Source organism: Zootoca vivipara, chromosome 8, assembly GCF_963506605.1.
Source record: "Zootoca vivipara chromosome 8, rZooViv1.1, whole genome shotgun sequence".
In the NCBI taxonomy this organism is placed as follows: domain Eukaryota; kingdom Metazoa; phylum Chordata; class Lepidosauria; order Squamata; family Lacertidae; genus Zootoca; species Zootoca vivipara.
The window spans coordinates 63,742,466-63,761,688 of record NC_083283.1 but is presented as its reverse complement, the minus strand read 5'-3'; the positions used below and the strand labels follow the sequence as shown (position 1 = coordinate 63,761,688).

At 46.2% G+C, this 19,223-nt stretch overlaps 1 protein-coding gene across 1 annotated transcript; it reads right to left on the bottom strand.

Moving 5' to 3' along the window:
• Window positions 1–1,941: 1,941 nt before the first annotated feature.
• Window positions 1,942–16,515, bottom strand: NRN1 (neuritin 1). The gene is made up of 3 exons (XM_035125738.2): window positions 16,296–16,515; window positions 11,239–11,383; window positions 1,942–2,927 (listed from the first exon to the last, which is right to left on the bottom strand). The coding sequence occupies exons 1-3, from the start codon at window positions 16,348–16,350 to the stop codon at window positions 2,696–2,698; spliced, it is 432 nt and encodes a 143-aa protein (XP_034981629.1). The 5' UTR covers window positions 16,351–16,515; the 3' UTR covers window positions 1,942–2,695.
• Window positions 16,516–19,223: the final 2,708 nt, after the last annotated feature.

The window sequence follows — 19,223 nt, the reverse complement described above, 5'->3', positions numbered from 1 at the left end:
TTTAAGGCCATAAAATGAAAAAAATATACTATTGTATGTTAGATTTTTCTTATATATTATAATTGTATAATATTATATTAGATTGTAATACACACACACACACACACACACGCACTGTATATAAGATAACAGCTCTAGTTATTGTGTATAACAAAGATGATAAGTGCTATTGAAGACTGTTAAGTGGCACCCCGGGTGGGTGGACAATCTCGTTTCAGTTAGCATATGTCTGGGCTCTACCCCCCCATAAGAAACCCCCCAAAACCCCAAACAACAACTCGTAAGGGCAGTACAATGCTAGTAAACCACACCCAAGAAAGTCGCGCTGAAATCAATGGGAATTACAAGGCCATCCGACACAGAAGTAAGCCTTCATGAGTTCAGTGAGACTTAGCCTACTTCCAGGTAACTGAGTCTAGGGCGGCGACATAACTTCACGTCACGCCCCCCATTTCATCTCAGCATGTTAAGGATTGGTGGCTCAAAGCGATATAGAGTCTCAAAGGTCTAGAGAAGGGAAATCGGGTGACACCATTTGGGGATCATTGTCTCTTATGGTTCTGATAGCATGGCACTCCGATGGTTAACACACACCCCCGGAAATGGGAGCCTTTGTTTTCAATGAGGTGCGCTTCCAAAGAAACCTGCTTAGGATTCGCTGTAGAAATCCCAAAAAAGAAGGCATTTTTTTGAAGGTAGCTTTTCATCATTCTTTTAGCATCTTTATAAACCACGGGCCAAGGGACATTTTGACCCCTCCCCCGGAACTCCGGGAAAGGGAGAGCAAACTACTGTACCTTATAGTGATAAATATTAAACATAAACATAAACAAAGCTCTGCATTTATTTCCACACACAAAAAGTACCATCAGCTTCACTCTCAACACAGCTCAGCAAGAACCCAGGAGTTAAGCCTTCATTTTAATCTCATCGATTTCAGGGTGACTCTTATTCCCTTAACACCAATAATTCTTGTCGCATGTGAGAACCCGGCATTCCCATGTTCCCCACATGCACCTCTTAAAACCTGCCCCGCGTCTTGCTAGGCTCCAGTAAACTATTACTCCATGTACTTGAAGAAAGCACATTTCAATAACTATATATAATATAATCCTTCTATATTATATATACTATTATTATAATAATAAAATTATATATAATAATATACATTCACCTTTTCTTAAAAAATAAAACTGCATCCTCATTTCAAACAATAATTTTATTTTATACCTTTTTCTATACTTTGTAGCAAATCTTTTATAACTTTTTTTTGCTGAATTGACTTTATAATAAACTTTCTTAAATTACATTTTTTTTCTTTTAAAATCAAGGCTCTTTTAATACTTCCCCCCAAAAAACCATTACGCTGTGTGTTAATTTTAATTTTTTTACCTTAACGTATAACGTTCCCCCTCCCCTTCCCCCCGCCCCCTGTGATCTACACTGTTGGATAGTTAAGATATCGTACGGCAATGGTGGAACATCTAAAAAAGAAGAGGGGGAAACTTTGAAAAGAAAAGAAGAAAAGAAAAGAAAAGGCAGTGACAATTGAAAAAAATAATGCCTTGACTCTTAAGTAAAGCTCAACTCTCAGCAAACTCAGCAGCATTCATTGGGTCATTTCAGCGAAATCGCCTTTTAAAATTTGCCCCTCTTGGCTTTCCCTCGTTCGGTTGTCCTTTCGCTTTCTCTCTGCCCCCCTAAGCCACACCTTCAGGAAGGGCAGGGGGGCGGGGAGTCTTACGTCTTTAAAGTGGAATGACCGGAAAAATTCTTTGAAAACAAAACAAAACACGAGTTCCCAAGGAAAGATGATCGTCTGTGGGTTAATTCACCATCAAGTGCTTCTTCCCGCACGTGGCCAAGCGAAGATGTATCCATTTCCGGTTCCCTTCTCCCCCTCCCCCCCTTTCCTTTCCTTTGTTTCCCCGCCTTCTTCTTTTCCTCTTACATTTCCTCTCTCAACTCATCCTTCCCCGTAGATGTTTCCCAGAAGAGCCCCTCCATTTGTCGCTGCAAGCAGTGTCATTAGTAGCATTCTATTTTTATTATTACTCTTATTACCTATTAACGCTTTTTATTTTATTTTATTAGGAGTATTCGGTGGTGGCTCGAAGGCCGTTCCTGAGATTTCTTTTTGCACACAAGAAAGAAGGGCTCCAGTTGACCTTGGTCTGAAGAAGAAGAAGAAGAAGAAGAAGAAGAAGAAGAAGAAGAAGAAGAAGAAGAAGAAGAAGAAGAGAGGCATAAAGCTGAGGTCCGATTTTGGCTGTTGGCCGGCTTGCAGGCCTGCCATTTGGTACCATTTGGCAAATCATCAGAATGCAAAAGAAACCAGGGAGGCCAAAAGAGAGAGAGAGAGAAAAGTGCTTGTCGTCGTCAGAGCGGTGGTGGCGGTGGTAGTTCTTGGTGGCGGCCGTTTCTCTCTCTTTCCTCCCCAAACCTTTCTCAGGCGGGTGTCATGGCGGGCATCATGGAGAATTCGCAACAGATCTCCCTCTCCCCTGGTTCCCCCAAAGCAAAAGAGATGGAGACTTTTCCTCTGTAAATCCAGTTCCTGGAGAAAGAGAGAAGAAGCAGTGGGGTGTCTGGGCAGGAGGAAGAGGAGGCAGGGCGAGGAGGAAACGTTGTTGTTGTCATGTTGTCATGTGGACAGGCGTGCTCTACACGAAGTGTGGGGCAGGGGGGCGGCCTTCTAAAAGGAGAAGTACGTCGCCAGGGCCACCGAGAGAGCCACCAGCAGCAAAGGGGAGGCAGAAGCCACCACCGACGAAGCTGCCCGCTGTGTTTTGCTGCACAGGACAAACAAGTTGCCTTCGTAGTCAAGCTTTTTGGATTTCTCTTTCAGTTTTTCCCAGACGTCTGTCACCCCTTCCTGGCAATCCGTGAGGGCTGTGAGGGTGCAGGCATGGAAATCGTCCCAGTACCTGAGCACAGAAGGGGGTAAAAAAGACACAGGACAGAAGTCGGTCAGGAGTGATTGGCAGTCACAAGGCCCTCCCTCCCTCCAGGCCCAAAATAAGGACTTGAACATTAAGCTTTGCACATGTGGGACCTGATGAAGGAGGAGCCCTAGCTCAGTGATAGAGCATCCATTCTGCATCTGCTCTGCAGGTGGGGCTGGGAGGGACCCCTGTGAAGAGAGATGCTGGCTGCCAGCGTAGGTAACTGAGCTGGATGTACTCAGTATATGGTAGCTTCCTATGTTTCTGTGTGATTCCTGCCAGCCAGCCACTCCCTTTCCCAGGATACTCCATTCCACCCACTCTTTCCCTCCCACTCGCAACAGCCAACATTCCATGGCTACTGAGCATGCTCTGTCTACATTGAGCTGCTTCTCTCCCTCCCTAGGTTACTTTGCCGACCTTTGGATTAGTGCCTTTCTTGGCTACAGAACAGGAGGAGAAAGGCAAGTTCCCTGTCAGCGCTGGGTGTTTACTCAATGAGTAAGTTAGATCAATATCATCCCCATAATTGGACAGCAGAGTTTCAAAAATGCAAAGTAATATTTGTGGTACAAGTTCTTACCCAAAGAGCAGATGGCAGAGCTCATCTAGAGACATTCCTACCCACCCACATAGGAGGAATGGCTCTGCCAAAACAATGTCTTGTAGAGATCATGTGTCAAACTACAGTGGAATAGGCTTCCTGCTTCAGAAAACATTGCATTCTCATGCAGATTCACTATTGATAGACTCATCCATTAATGCAGGGGTTCCCAACAAAATTTTCTCGAGGACCCCTCATCGAGCCGCTATTGTAACAAGGACCCCCATTAATTCCTAATCTTAAAATTAAAAAGTGAGAGCCAAATTAAGAGTCTTTTTATATTTTATATTTATACATTTTTTTACAGTTACAACAGAGTACTCCATCAGTATACAGTTAGTTTTAATTTTCAGTTCTTAATGAGATGAGTTAAATCTGTCCTTTGAGTCCATTATTTCTGAAATATTAGGTTCCAAACTTGAAACTTTCACTCTGAAATCCGACCGCATGTCGAGCCGATTCCTATATTTGTTTTTCATGAAACACATGGAAGAAAATGCTTGCTCACACCGATATGTGGTTGCAAATGGAAGGATCTTTTTCATTGCCTTATCTCCAAGTTGATTGTAGTCCTTGCGGCATACAGCAGAACTACTGCCTCTATCTAATTCTAGTTTTGCGCTAGACTCTGCTCATGCAGGAAGCGGCCAAAACAAAAAATCTGTTATCATACGAAATATATTTAATATATTTTTTATTCTAATAGGATCTTGAGGACCCCTCTGGCATAGCTCGCGGACCCCTGGGGGTCCCCGGACCACCTGTTGGGAACCACTGCATTAATGGACCCATCAATTAATCTATCAGTTAAAATCTGTTTCACTGGGTTTCAGCCCATTTTCAACACATAGGCCAGCTCAGGAAGATCTACTCTGACTTGATCGCATTTCAGTTTCTCAGCAGAGTCCTATGCTGCTAAGAACGTAATACGAGTCCATCGAGTCCACTACCCTGTATCCAAATAGATTATTTTAATTGGGGATGGCAGGGTTTGAGCTAAGGACCTTCTTCATGCAGAGCACTGCTGCACTATGAGTGTCTCCTCACCTGGAATCTCCCCCGCCTTCCAATCAGAGTGCTGTGGATATGTAGGTCTGATAGAAAATCACTTTGCAGATGTCTTGAGGTTCTCTCTCCCAATGTTTAGTTTAGGAAATAAAAGGGGCTTTGGAATCACTGCCTCTGATAGTCTCTCTCCCTTAAAGCGTGTCCGGTGGGACAGGATGTGTGTGTGGGGGGGGGGGGAAGAGGTGTAATTTCCCAGTTACGATGGGAATGCACTCAGCATAGGCTCCAAGGGACAGTCTTCTTTATAATTTCTAATGTTGCAGAGCTGCATTCCAGAGTTTAAAAAAGTAGTTCTCATGAGCATATCACAAACTGTGCCCTAATATACAATTGCATTGAAATTGTGGTTCAGGGTTGGAGGACTCAAGTTCTAATAATAATGATGATGATGATGATGATGATGATGATATTTGTACCCCACCCATCTGACTGGGATGTCCCAGCCACTCTGGCCAGCTTCCAGCAGATATAAAAACATAATAAAACATCAAACATTGAAAACTTCCCTATACAGGGCTGCCTTCAGATGTCTTCTACAAGTTGTATAGTTATTTATCTCCTTGACATCTGCTGGGAGGGCGTTCCACATTAATAATAATTTTATTATTATCGTAGAGTCTTAGAGTTTTAAGGGTCCCAAGGATCATTCTAGCCCAACCCTCTGCAAAGCAGGAATCTCAGCTAAAGCATCCATGACAGATGGCCATCCAACCTCTGCTTAAAAACCTCCAAGGAAGGAGAGTCCACCACCTCTCTTGGGAGCCTGTTATTATGAAGCCCCCTGGGTAACCTTGAGCTATCACTGCTCTGAACTGCCCTGAGATCTATGGATGAAGGGTGGTATACAAATTTAATTAATAAATAAGTAATAAAATAAAATAAAATAGCTAATGCTCAACCTAACCAACCTCACAGGGTCCTTGTGAGGATATAATGGAGGATAGGGAACCGTGTTAGCTGTCCTAATCTCCTTGGAGGAAAGGGTGGGTGTCAATGGTAAATGATGAATCCAAATAAATAAATAAATAGGTAATTTATTGCTTCACATATTCTGGGGCTAAGTCCTGATACTGAAAACAGGTGCTAAATCTGAGCCTTCTTAGCATTAAAGCTTGATACCCTTCCACACATTGGGAAACCAGTTTGAGTGATAACCTGAGAGCCTGTGTGTGTGTGTGAGTTTGTTTGTTTGTTTGTGTGGTTAACAGGAATATAATTGGGGTTTAATTAGCCCTAGGAGTAGAAATGTGCTTAAACCTCAGTATTCTAAACACAAGAATAAGAAACCACATATTCCTGCATTACATCATTTGGTCTGGATTGCACTGAATACACCTAAAGAACTGGGGAAAGTTTATGGTGGTGAGAAAGAAGCTGGTAAAATAAAAACTAAATATCCCATAAAAGGGGCATTTTAAACAAAAAAAATCCACACTGTCAGTGTCCAAATTACATTAGCAAAATGGGGCAAAGGAAGCAAGCACAGAACAATAACAAGTGCCCCCCTCACCACAAAAAAGGTATATACAATGGTCTCTAAAGCTTGTTGCACAAACAGATATATTTACAGCAAGGAGATTTCACATGTAAAGTCCAAGTGCAGCAAAATGCTGCTGGGTTGATTAAGGTACAGGGATAATTTCTGCACAAAAACATGATGTAACATAACATGCAAGTAATTACTGGAGAGCCACAAATCTTTGGCAAAGCTCCTACAAAGTCTCCCAGTGGCTATCAGTTGCATGGCTCCATTCATTGGAGGGTGGTCTGTAGGCCCATTCCAAGAACACTAAGTCAGGGGCATAAACAATGCTTTGGAAGGATCTTGATGTGTAAATGTGGCCACCTATTTTATGGCACTATCTACATGGCAAACTCTGGCATATTTACGAACATTTAGGTGGACTATTTTAATGATTTCACAAGAATGCTGGCAGCAATTCTCTTTCCCATCCCACCCTTCACCTTTGTCTGAATATATATATTGTGCAAGCAACCATAGCGCCTTCGAATGAGTGCCAATGCTAACTCAGTAGAAGTTCATTCCAAGTTCCAAGCTAGTTGTCCTTAGGATCAGGTTGCTGGGAGATTAAAGGGGCTGCAGAATCTGGGAATTGTAGTACAGTGCCTAATTTCTGTTTGGGATTCTCATGGATGCTTTAGCAGAGATTTCTGCATTGGAAGGGGTTGAACCAGATGACCTTTGGGGTCCATTACAACTCTATGATTATATGAACTGAAGAGAGACCACTGTAGGGGCCTTCATTTTGGCCTGCTTTGGTGAAATTGATGATGGATCACAACTGGATTGCTTGCTGCTGTTTCTTCTTTTAGAGATGTTTAATAACACCAACTATTCTTAAGAGGTTGGGGTGAACAGTGTGACCTGTTTTGGGGGCTGCTGGTGCATATAGAGGCAGAGTGTGCCTCCCCCATGGGCCCAATACTTGAATGTGTGAATGGCTGAACCTGCTAAATTACCACCAGTCATTAATGGCACGAATGCAGGCTTCACTTGAGCTAGAAGTCACCATAGCTTAGTCCTCAATTTTTTTCTCAATGCCATGGTGGTTCGCTGCAAACATGACCAGGAAAAGCTTTCTGACAGCAAGAGCTGTTGGACAGGAGAATGGACTCCCATAGGGGGTTGTGGACTCTCCTTCCTTGGAGGTTTTTAAGCAGATGTTGGATGGCCATCCGTCATGGATGTTTTAGTTGAGATTCCTGCATTGCAAGGGGTTGGACTAGAAGAGCCTTGGGGTCCCTTTCCAACTCTACAATTCTATGACACGAAAATGATGGGTGTCTTTGGAGCATGTGCCACCACTGGCAGAATTGCCTTTCTGCCACCACTGGCAGAATTGCTGGAACATTTCGGTGTAATCTAATGCTATGAGATCTCTCCAGACTCCAGAGCATGCAGTTCTGGCCCACAAGCTCTTTCCACTCTCTGCTTTTAGGCAGCCCTATTCCTTTCCTCAGCTCTGCCTGTGTGTGTTATGTAATGTATGCCCCTTTCCTTTGCCATAATGAGCACACACCGCCTGCGCGCCTGACCTAATCTACTTGCAAGCTGACCATCTCCCCGTTCCAAGATTAGAACCGATTCCTCTTTGCAGAACAAACAACAATAGCAACCTGTCCCCCAGCTGTGCCGCAGAGTTGCCTTTTAGAGCAGAGGGACGCGTCCTAATCGAGGTCGGCATCCACAGGTAAGAGCCTATCATAAGGGCTCTTTTGTTCTTTTCCTCAGCTCCAAAGGATTTAAAAACGAACAAAACCCAACAGCAACACCCTAGCCCGCCCCGTAGGCGTTTTGGCTAAGGCTGGCTATTACTCTGGATGGCTTGGTGGGGGGCGGGGGCGGGCGGTGTGTGGAAACGTGGCACAAACTCTAATTTATGAGCAGAGCACTCGGAACTGGTCTCGTGGAGTCCAACGCTGGCTGCATTTGTAATAAATAATGAGGCATGGAGATGGCGTGAAGGCTGGAGAGGGCGCCTCTTCTACTGTATTTCTGCCGTAATTGCATCTCCCAAAGGAAAACTAAATCTTCCCTGAGATTCTTTCAATACACACACAAGGGCGAGAGAGAGGAGGGAGAGAGCGCACGCAGAGAAGAAGGGAGGGAGTGGGAGAGAGAGAGGGAGAGGGAGAGGAGGCGACCTCTCTAGAATCTAGGCGCATGATCCATTCCGTGGAGCTACGAGGGGTTCTGACTCCAGAATCTTGGCCGTGTGCGCGTGTGTGTGTGCGCGCGTGTGCGTTGGTGGGGGCTCCTCTCCCTCCAACCTCCTCCTCCTGCTCCCCACTTCCTTTCTGTCTCGCGCCAAGCATACTGCAGCTCTCTTATTTTGTATTTTTGTAGCTAGCTAACTACTAGTTGTTCTGTCAAGCAGGATCCAAGGCAGACATTTTCTGGGAAACAACGGAGGTTTCCAACACGGCTACACGGCTAGGAAGCGGGAGTTGCTGTCTTGCGCGCGGGGGCAGCGAATGTCTCCGCTGAATGTACGTTATGATGGCTGGGCGGTGGCTGGCGTTGCTCAGGATTGGAGAGAGGGGGTATCTTTCTATTTCTCCCCACCAGGACCGCGCCTTGTTGCTGCCAGCACCACAGTATTTTGTTGTTGTCTCATATAGATAGAGGTCTAGCTGGAATGCCAGTCATTCAAACGAAATGTCCTGAGGAAAGGAATAGAAAGCAAAAGGCAATTCCTCGCTATTCCTTGCGAGGTGGGACGTTGGATTTTGCAGGGAGAGGGGAAGAATGGGCAATCCTCTTTGGAATTTCGGCTCCCATCTTTATAATAAACTACACTGTTCCTCCGCCCCTACCTACAAAAATAAAACCAATAAAACCGCCTAGATGCAACCTAGTTCTAAACAGAGATTTCAAAAGCACTAATTTCTAAATGACTGGATTTACCTTTGAGGTAAATACGCAGCCCAGTTTGATCTGAGATGCTTTTATCCTCGCCCACACAATTCAAGAGGAAGTAATTTTGGATTCAAGCCGATGGGTACGCGGATTTAACAGGGAATTAGTCTCACTGCCTTCAGCAGATTTTTTTAAAATTTTATTTCGAGCAAGTTAAGTTTCGGTGTCCAATTAAGCCTTGCAAAAGACATCAAGACTTGAAAGCCTCAGCACGCATACAGTCTGATTCTATATAGGCAGGCTTATTCAGAAGTAAATCCGAGTAAATCCAATCATATCATTCCCAGCAAAAACCAGTTTAAAGTCTCAGGCTGCAGCCGTGGGGTTGGAAACAAATTTCATTTGAGTCTGTAGAACATGATCATTACAGTCTTACTTGGAAGTTAAGTCCAGTTAAAATGAGAGGGACTTGCTCTCAAGGAAACATGAAAACGATTTGGCTGCATGTCAACTTCCCATCTAAATAATGGACTGGAATGGGGCAACCCAACTCAAGACATTTGGGTAGAATGAAATCTTGTTTTCGAATTTTGCGTAGCAGCGAGTAGGTGGAAGGCTGATTTACGCTCACAGCCTGTCCACTGGTTTAGGATTTAGATTCGGTTGCCCTGTAGAAATATGATCTCTCTCGTTCCCTCACGGGAAACAAGACCACTTGCATCCATAGCGCCTTCGGGGCTCCAAAAGTGGTTTGCAAAAACCACACCAGGCTGTTCAGTTGCAATTAAAAACTTTTTAAAGTCTCTGTTTTAAAATATGAATTCTAAAGGGATGTCCTATAAGGAGGCTTGGGACAGCGAGACCTAGGTTTGAATCCCCGCATAGTTGGGTTGTCATATTTTGAAGGGCAAAAAAAGAGGACGCTATGACGGGTATTCAAAGCAAATGAATGCAGTTTGTCTCAGTTCTTACCCCTGAAATAGAGGACGTGTCCTGGAAAAAGAGGACACATGGCAACCTTAACTGCAGCAACTTTTGCAACGGATGGGTTGGGGATCCTAACACAACACCACATTATCATGATTCAGTTTAATATGGGCTGTATTACATTTCACACAAAAAAACAACACTACAGTAAGTGACCACATGGCATGACAAAGCAGACATTTGCACTGAAATTATAGTGCGATGCACTGTGAGATTACATCGCAGTTTTATATCACATTCTAAAACTTTACCAGCCCTCGCGAGCATTTTAAAGCATTATCCACCCCCTTTCGCTCATTTTGGGCAGCTCTTCCTCATCGTACCTTCAGATAGAATAAACCAATTCTGTTAAAAGCACTTCCTAGTGGACTAAGTTTGACCAAACTGCGGGAGGCAGTGCAAGACAGGAGTGCCTGGCGTGCTATGGTCCATGGGGTCACGAAGAGTCGGACACGACTAAACGACTAAACAACAACAACAGTGGACTAAGGGGACAAAAGAGCCGGACACCTCTGCTGCAAGCCTTGTCTCAAGCATTGAAAACTACCGTTTCAAACCTCAGAGGGACAATACCATTTTTTGGGGGTGGAAGCAAAGTTGTTGTTCCTATGCATTTTATGTACATGACGCTATTAATTGAGCAGGCAGGGATGTGAATACTGTCCTGCTGGTTATTGTTACTAGCAAACAAAAATCAGAAGGAAAATAAAAGAACCATCGCATAATGTAACAGAATATTAACAATAATTTGAAAACCCCTAATTGTAACAGGGCCTTGTGAGAGCCTTTAAAATACTCAAGAGTTTTCCCGCTGACTTTAAACGAGATATGAAATGCACACATATTTGGAAGCGAATCCCGTTGAATTCTGACAGATTTTACGTTCAATTCTAGGTACTTAACATCGGGGTATTAAAACGACGAGGTTGATGCCATTTACTTTAACAGGGTGAAGGCTGCACCCAACATCCATGCGTGTTTTGCATGGTTATACTTAGCTTAGCATTTCAGTCTGTTGAGGATTAAGCCTGTGCAGCGAGAAGCAAACTACACATGAAAGAACAAGTCATTTGGCAAGCTGGTAGCCTTTTGTCTGGCTACAGAGCTTTAGGTTCCCATGACAGTAGCATAGAGACCTCAACAAAAAGTCAAGCCCCACACCCCGCAAAACACAGGCACACACGTATACAGTATTATAAAGTAAAGAAGCGGAAATCACTGTGAAGAGCCATAACAAGAAGAGGTGAACCTACCGGCATATTGTTTCGAGATTTCTCTTGTCGTCCAGGTCTTGAGGGTAGGTGGCAATCTTATTGCCCATCTTGAGCACACAGTTCGAGAAGCCCTGAAAGACCGCATCGCACTTGCCCGCTGCTCTGACTGCTTGCACCAGGTATGCTGGGGAACAGATCAGCACCACGTCAACTGGACAGCTCCTAGCAAGGTAAACAGCGCGCGATACCCAACCCTGAATTCCGACTCCAGAGAACTGTGATCAATCCTATCCATCACACTTCATCTACGCACTCATCTACACACGCGCGCGCGCACACACGTCTCAAAGCTGGAAGAGGATTTGCTTTGTTTTGTTCTCATCCCAAAAGTAATTTTCCCTTTCAGGATCATTTAATTGGACCCGATATATTTTAAATGGAGATCACACATATCAAACCGTCTTTTGACACTTCTTTTGAAAGTGTCCCTTAAATAAACAAATAAAATGCAATTGCATCACTTATAATAATAGCAACCACATTTCTGTCAAGTTGTTCCATATATATATATATATATATATATATATATATATATATATATATATATACTCTTAAATATACACTGTTTTGAATTATTTGAAGTGGGTTTAAAATCTTTCTCTCCCCTCCCCAGTTTCTCTAAATTTCGCTTACTTTTTAAAAGCAAAAGTCAACTTCAAAAAACGTCAAATTTATTTCAGCAGTTTAGCGGTAGTTATGCTTAACCTTCAAGTAGGTTGTAGCAATCTGCAGAACCTTCCAAAAATTGAAACTGGTGGGTATTTTAGAAATCACCAGGCATACATGTAGGTCTTCTCTTCTACAAATTGTTTCCTACAAGAAAACCTTTCCTCCTATTTCCTTCCCTGTTGCATGGTGAGAATTATGGCAAGAACAGGCACCCATAGACCCGCCCCCTTTGGAAATGCGATACAGTATAGTGGATGTAATACAATGCACTGGGGAGAACAGTGAGTTGCTGAGTCGCATGTGAATTCCTATTAATGTGTAACTTGCATCAGTGAGAACCTAAAGGGAGGTTGACATGTTGGGTGCATGCTTAATCCCTTACTCTTGGTCCCTCCTCCTCCTCGACTTCCCCATTCAGGTTCTTCCACTGAAGTGGAGACAGAAGAACATCCTCTGGGCTCGCCCTGTCTCATTTAATCTCTCCACCACTCGCCTTGGCTGAGTTCTCCCCCGCCACCCCAAGAGCGTCTGCTCTGCTGTCTCTACCCACCACACACATCATCGACACTGATTCTCCACTATCCATCTTCTGCCTCTAGCAGTGAAATCCCCAAGTCGCTCTGAAAGATGTGCAGGAAGGCTGAAGCCTGGACACCCTTCCCTGGGGGTGGGGTGTGGGGTGGGGAAAACACGGCTTCCTGACGTCTCTTTTGGGTGCAGCAGACATCAAATCAAGGGGGGGGCACCTACTAATCTGAAGGACTTCGTTGTTCATTCTACGCTTTCCCAAAGGGAAGCTATCTTCAACCCAAGGCAAAAGGCTCTTTGATCATAATGGTTCTAGATGCTGCACTGGTGGTGAAATCTCTCTCTTCATCACTGCAACGCTCTCTCTTTCTGTCAGTGTGTGAGTGAGCAGGGTGGGGAGTAGTTGAATCATTTTTGCTTGCACGCTGGTGAATTGACTATATTGCGCTCTCTCTCTCACACACACACACATACACACACACACACACACACACACACACACACACACACACACACACACACACAATCACACATATCAAAAGCAGCCGCAGCAGCAATGTCTCTGGCTTTGCAGGAGCAGGTGGATGGCTAGCGAGGAGCATACGGGGGCTTTATTCCTACCAATCCTGCAGCAAATGAAAGGGAATTAGCGTCTTGTTGGTTTAATTGATCACTGGCTTGATCCCGAGCAAACCGTCCGTGGCTCTCGTTGCCCAACGCCACAGCCTTCCAAAAAGCAAGCGGGTTAGGGAAAATGTCCATTTCCCCTCCGTCGTCGTGCGCTTAGTGCGCTTGCCCAGCCTCGGGGACATTTACAGCGTAGATTAGAGATTGCAAATGGAAGAGAGAGTTTTTATTTATTTTTTACTCCCTTAGAGAGGATCGAAGCGAACCATATAAAGGTTTAAAGGCGTGTGTGTGTGTGTTTAAGGGGAAATCGGTTCTGGAATAAAAGAGGTCCTGTCCACAAAGCTGAGTGTCGGTGGAAACCCCCCTCTTCCCTCCCTCCCTCCCACTGATTTATGGCTAACCTGATTTAGTAACCACCTCCCTCCTTCTCTAACCCACTCCCCAGCACGTCAAAACACGCAGAGGCTGCAGACATTGGCTGCCACACACTCTGGAACCTACAAACAAATAGCACACATAGGAGACCATTCCCAGAGTATAGCGCGTCCTATTAAACACACACACACACACACACACACACACACACACACACACACACACACACACCTCGCATTTTAAAACTGTCTCTCCTCTGCTGAGGCATCCTGAAAGGTCATGTTCCCAAAGTAAAGTCTTCGGCCCACGTATTTGACGGTCTTCCTCAGAACCCCCCCCCTTGCAACCAAGTGTGAAGGGTGGCAATGACGATGCTAACCGGATGAGTGCTAAGAATAAGCGCCTCTCCTCTCCCACCTGTTCAGTTGACCTGGTCGTGGTTGCCAATGGAAGGGAAGGGATCGTGTAGCAAACAACATTTTGCTCCTGAAACTGACCACCATCCTGCTGTCCCGCTAGAAAAACCGCCAGCACCTCGGAGAGCGCATTCCCGCTTCTCCTGTCCATCACGTAGGGTCGTTTGCTCTTATGAAAGGTTGACAAAAACCTCATTCACAACAGCGTACAAATCGCACACGTGATTCGGGCTCTTTTTGCTGTTTTTTTAAAAAATGAAGCTAAAAGAACGGTAGATGTGAAGAATGTGTGGTAGACACACAGGCACGTGTGTAGATGCGTGTGTATGAGTGTGTGCGGGCACTCTTTTTGCACCTCGCAGGTCTGTTTCTGTTTTTCCGAACGTCTTCATCTCCCCCCAGCACCCGGAGTCCCTATTTTTTTCTGCCTTCTCTCATTCAGCAAGCTTTTTTGCCCCAAAAGGTCAGGCACATTTGAGGCACCAGGGTCAACACGCAAAGGAAGGCATATATTCTGAAGCACACACACATCCTTAACTCATCGTATTTCCCATTTCCAAACCCAAATTCCAGCACTCTGCCGATAGAAACTATATCCATCCAGATGTTCAAAACCCAATGTTATGTTATTATCTAACACTAGGCAAGATTGTCTAATGGTCATGTTGTGAGGGGGGGGGGGAAGTGATCCCAGAAAGACTGCTTTGTTTTTCAATCAGTCCATCTCGATAGCTGCCTTTCCTACACACACACACACACACACACACACACACACACACACACACACACACACACAGTACATACATATATTTGCGTGTGCGTGTCCCTCCCCATTCTAACGTTCCGAATTCCTGCATGAGGACTATCTTGACTTGCAAATGGTGAAAGAAACAAATTGACAAATTCATTTCGAGGACAAGGGCAATGCCGTGTCTCTTCCTGGAAAATAACCTTAGCTAGAGGTAGAGGCTATTTCTTAATATGGAAATGCAGACAGAAGTAAAATTCCAACGTTGTCAAGACACAACCTTAGGGGAGCTTTACACACACACACACACACACACACACACACACACACACACACACACACACACAAACTCCCAGGGTGGCCCTGCACGCAATTAATTCCATTCTTGGTTCTATTTTTACGATAGTATTATTTATTCGTCTGTATTTATTATTATTATCATTATTATTATTATATTACTCCAATGATCGCTTTTCCCCACCGCTCCCCAGCCGCCTCTATTTTTCAAAAGCTGCAGAGACAGGCGACAGAGCGAAAGAAAGTGAAATAAACCCGAGATCTGCAGATTTGGGACAGGGAGCTGGAGGGGAGGGGAGCGTTTCCGAAGGAGGGGAGGGTTGCAGTTCTTTAAATCTACATCCATGACAAACGTAGAAGGGCACGCTTCCCAGTTAAGCTGCCAGTCGAATTTACCTTTCCTGCCACCGCAGCAAAACAAGAAGGTTTCACCTCCAAATGTTGCTCAATGAGAACCCGAAGTGATGCTAACTTCCAAGGAACCTCCGAGGCATAAACTCCCAACAACATTCAAACGAGGACCCTTGAATAGCACATCAAACAAAACCAGGGGCAAACCGAGCCCCAGGTTCCCCTCCCCAACGTGGAATGAAGTCCGTGCTATTTTTAGTAAACCCCCGTCCAAATATAAGTATTTTAAAACAAATCTTTTAGGGAGAGAGGCTCAGAAAACCCGAGCCACCTTAGCCAAAGATCGCCTTGGTTTCTCCTTCTTTCTTCACCTTTTGCTACAAGATTCTCCCTCTTCCTCCTCTCCTGTATACTTTAGTAAAACGATTGCAGTTGGGACAGAAACTTCAAACTGCCTTTTGATTTTATTTCTTTCTTTCTCCCCTTTTGCAATTCGGATTCCCAAGTAGAGGAATTACATTGTTTTGTACCAATCTCTCTTAATTTCTCTTCCCTATCCATTTATTTCCTCACTATTTTTCGGCCCGGAGGTTGAATTTAGCTTTGGACAAGTAGGATGCAGCCCTCCAGAGATGCAAGCTTTTTGTGTGTGTGCGCGCGCGAATATATTTGGGGCAAGAAATAAGCAACACAGCAATGCAATTGAGGAAGGGGTCTTTTTGGGCAGGGGGAAGGGAACTAAAGGGGGGGGAAACACACCGAGATTTTGAAGCAACCGGCAAACTGTGTTTTTTCAAACAAAAACGAGGAGACATTCCGCGCTGCAGACCTCGTATTGCAGAGTCTTGTTGTCACAAATTAATGGCAATCTTTGGCCAGCAATAATTTGCCTATTACGGGTTGCTTTGCATATTTTTTTGTTTACTTTCTCCATGCATACTTTGGTGCATTTGAAGACAACCCCCCTTTCAAAATCCTCCCCCCAATCCCTTGCTTCCATAAGAAAGTGTGAGTCCACTTACCTAGCTGCACAGCGAGGACCAGAGAAATGTATCTGCCGTTCAACTTAAGTCCCATCCTATATTGAGTACAACCATTTGCGACTGCAGATCTTTCGTATCTCTTTCTCTTCCCTGTCTTTCTTTCCTTAAAGTGTGACTTGGGGAAATGTGGGGGGCCGTTGCACCCTAGGCATTGCCAACAAGTTCCGAGCAGCGGAGAGACTTTTCCTTTCCTTTCTGCCCTGCCCTGTTCTTTTTATTTATTTTTATTCCCCCCCTTTTTTTTCTTCCCTCCTCTTACAACACACCGACACGCACACCGAGCTGGAGAAGAAGAAGAAGAGAGATCGAGGGAAAGGGGGCAGAAACAGACCGATAAGGAGAGAGGGAAGGGAGAGCAGGGAATGGTTCACTCCGTTAGGAGGGGGCGGAGGAAGTACAACCTCACGCCCACAAACAGCCCTGACGCGAGGGATGACACTGAGTGATATATTTTTTTTTCAAAAATAAAAAATGTGCACCTTGGAAGAGAGAAACGCCATTTATAGACATTGCAAACTGGATTTAGCCAGCTCTCCCCTCTCCTTTCCACTATTACGGTTTCCACTTTTGCAGTCGCCGCGCTCCGAGTGACCCCGAAAGACCTCTAGGGAGCGCGTTGGCCTCGGGGCGCACCTTGGCGGGCGCCAAAGCGCAGCAGCACCCGCCCCCCCTCCTCTAGCCTCGTCCAGCCCCCTTTGGCCCTGCGCTCTCCCCATCTTAGTGTAGTCCCACCTTTGCTTTCCCCTTGGCTGGGCAAGGCTCCAGACAGGCCTGCAGGGGGCGCTCTCTCTCTCGATCACCGCCGGCCAGCCTGTCTCCTGGAGAGCAAACAGGCCAGGGGCTAGGCGCGCATGGAGAGAAAGGTGGTCCCAGGAGGAGAGCAACAGGCGCAAGAAAGGCGCAACGCAGTGGGTGACGGGATGGGATGGGATCGGCGCCCCCTGAAGATTTCTTCCAGGCAAGCGATTGCCCTGATTGTGCAGTGGGGATCAGTGGAAAGATGGAGCAACGTTTGCATACGTGAGGAAGGAGAGAGGAAAGCGGCGGATAGCCCGCTTAGGGATGAACCACACCGTACGTAAAGCAAAACGCCATCTCCAGCTAAGTTTATTTGTGTCCACACGCGCAAACGTGCCTCACCACACATCATAGCTGCCAAGTTTTCCCTTTTCTCGCGAGGAAGCCTATTCAGCATAAGGGAAAATCCCTGTAAAAAAGGGATAACTTGGCAGCTATGCCACACATCTCCCGATTCTCATCCATGTCCGTGTGTCTCTGGCTAACTCTGAAAGGCTGCATCTGCCGCCGCCCGGTTATGTAATGCGGGAAAGCAGCGCCCAGGTGGGGAAATACCAGTCGTAGCGCCCACGCTCTTGGCTGCGTTCCTGCTGGGGGGCAGCTGGGGGTCAGGTGGCTGCAGTCAGGGCAGTTCACTTGAGCGAGAGCAAACCCACAGCGCCTGCCAATGCAGGAGTAATGTGCCTGTTTGAGCGCAGTGTGGTTTACTCTCGGGGTCGGCAGGGGATGGGAGTGGACTGCAGTCTCAGTCGGTTCCGAGTAAACCTGCGCGCTGGATTGGGTGGGAGGATGCGCAAAACTTCATTTTTTAAGGGTTAGGGTCTCCCCAAAAGGCTTCTGCTTGGAGACGCAAAAAAAATTGTGTGCTCGCCTCGCACCCATCCACACCCGTGTGTACAAATCAAAGGGGGGATTTCGAGTGCTTATCTGTCTGATCGCGTTGCAAGCTAGCGATAATGTGTTGAGGTGGACAAGACGTGCTTGGTGATGAGCTCTCTCTCTCTCTCTCTCTCTCTCTCTCTCTCTCTCTCTCTCTCTCTCTCTCTCTCTCTCTCTCTCTCTCTCTCTCTCTCATGGCACCACTGCAGAATGTGAGAGCTGTAGCCGGAGTTTTATAATCAGGTGAGGCTTCTAGAGGCGCCTCGGGGAGGGGGATCACGGAGGGGAGGGGGGAGCTTTGCAGAGAAAGATGGAGAGGAGCTACAGGGGAGGGGGTGGTGGGGTGGGGAACACGAGCGTGAGCAACCGCCCGTCCTTCCCTCCCTCGCCTAGGTGGGGATAGCACGGTAGAATCCCCCTCCCCGCCTCCCCTCCCTCCCCCACCCACTTCTCCGCAGCAGCTGCGGGGGCGGCTGGTGCCTGCCGTTTGGTGAATCTGTCCAAGTCCATCCCCTGCAGTGAGGAGGAGGAGGAGGAGGAGGATTCTGGAGTTTCCCCTCCCCCACACTCTTTCAGCTATGACGTCACCTGCAAGTGGCAGGAGGGGAGAGCTGGTTTGTCCCGGATCTGGTGCCTGCTCAGAATTTTAATAGGCCTCTCCTTACATCAGTATAGGGGCCTGCTTCTCCCTCTCTACCGTAGCTCTGCCGTTCTGAGGTTTGGCTCAGGAGGTCCCTTGTCTTCTTGCATGATGCGGCCTAGGTGAACCACAGAGGTGGGCAGGTGGGTGAAGGAGCGGGATCCATCCTGTCCCTTCCTTCCCCAAAGGGCTGGAGCAATTGCCTGGCAAGGAAGTGGTGTAGGCAGGGCCATCGTAAGCATATCGGGCGCCTGGGCCCCGTGGTGCGATGATCGCTCCGGTGCCCCCCCCTGTTTCTCACCGCGGTGCGCCACCCAGGCTTGCCTTAGAGCCAGCCCTGGGTGCAGGGCAGCAACAGGAAGTTCTCTCAGGAGCAGAAAGAGGATGCAGCCATCTTGTTTCTGTCAGAGGTTCGTTTTTGGGTTGTGAGCATTTGAGTGAGAGTCTAGACCTCTCTTGGTGCTCAAACAACAACAAAACAGCAACAGCAGCAGCAGCAACAACAACAACAACAACAACCAGCAATGGTCCGGAGCAGGGGTCTCTGAAGAAGAGTTTGCCCGCCATGAGTTTGGCCGCTTCCAGCATCT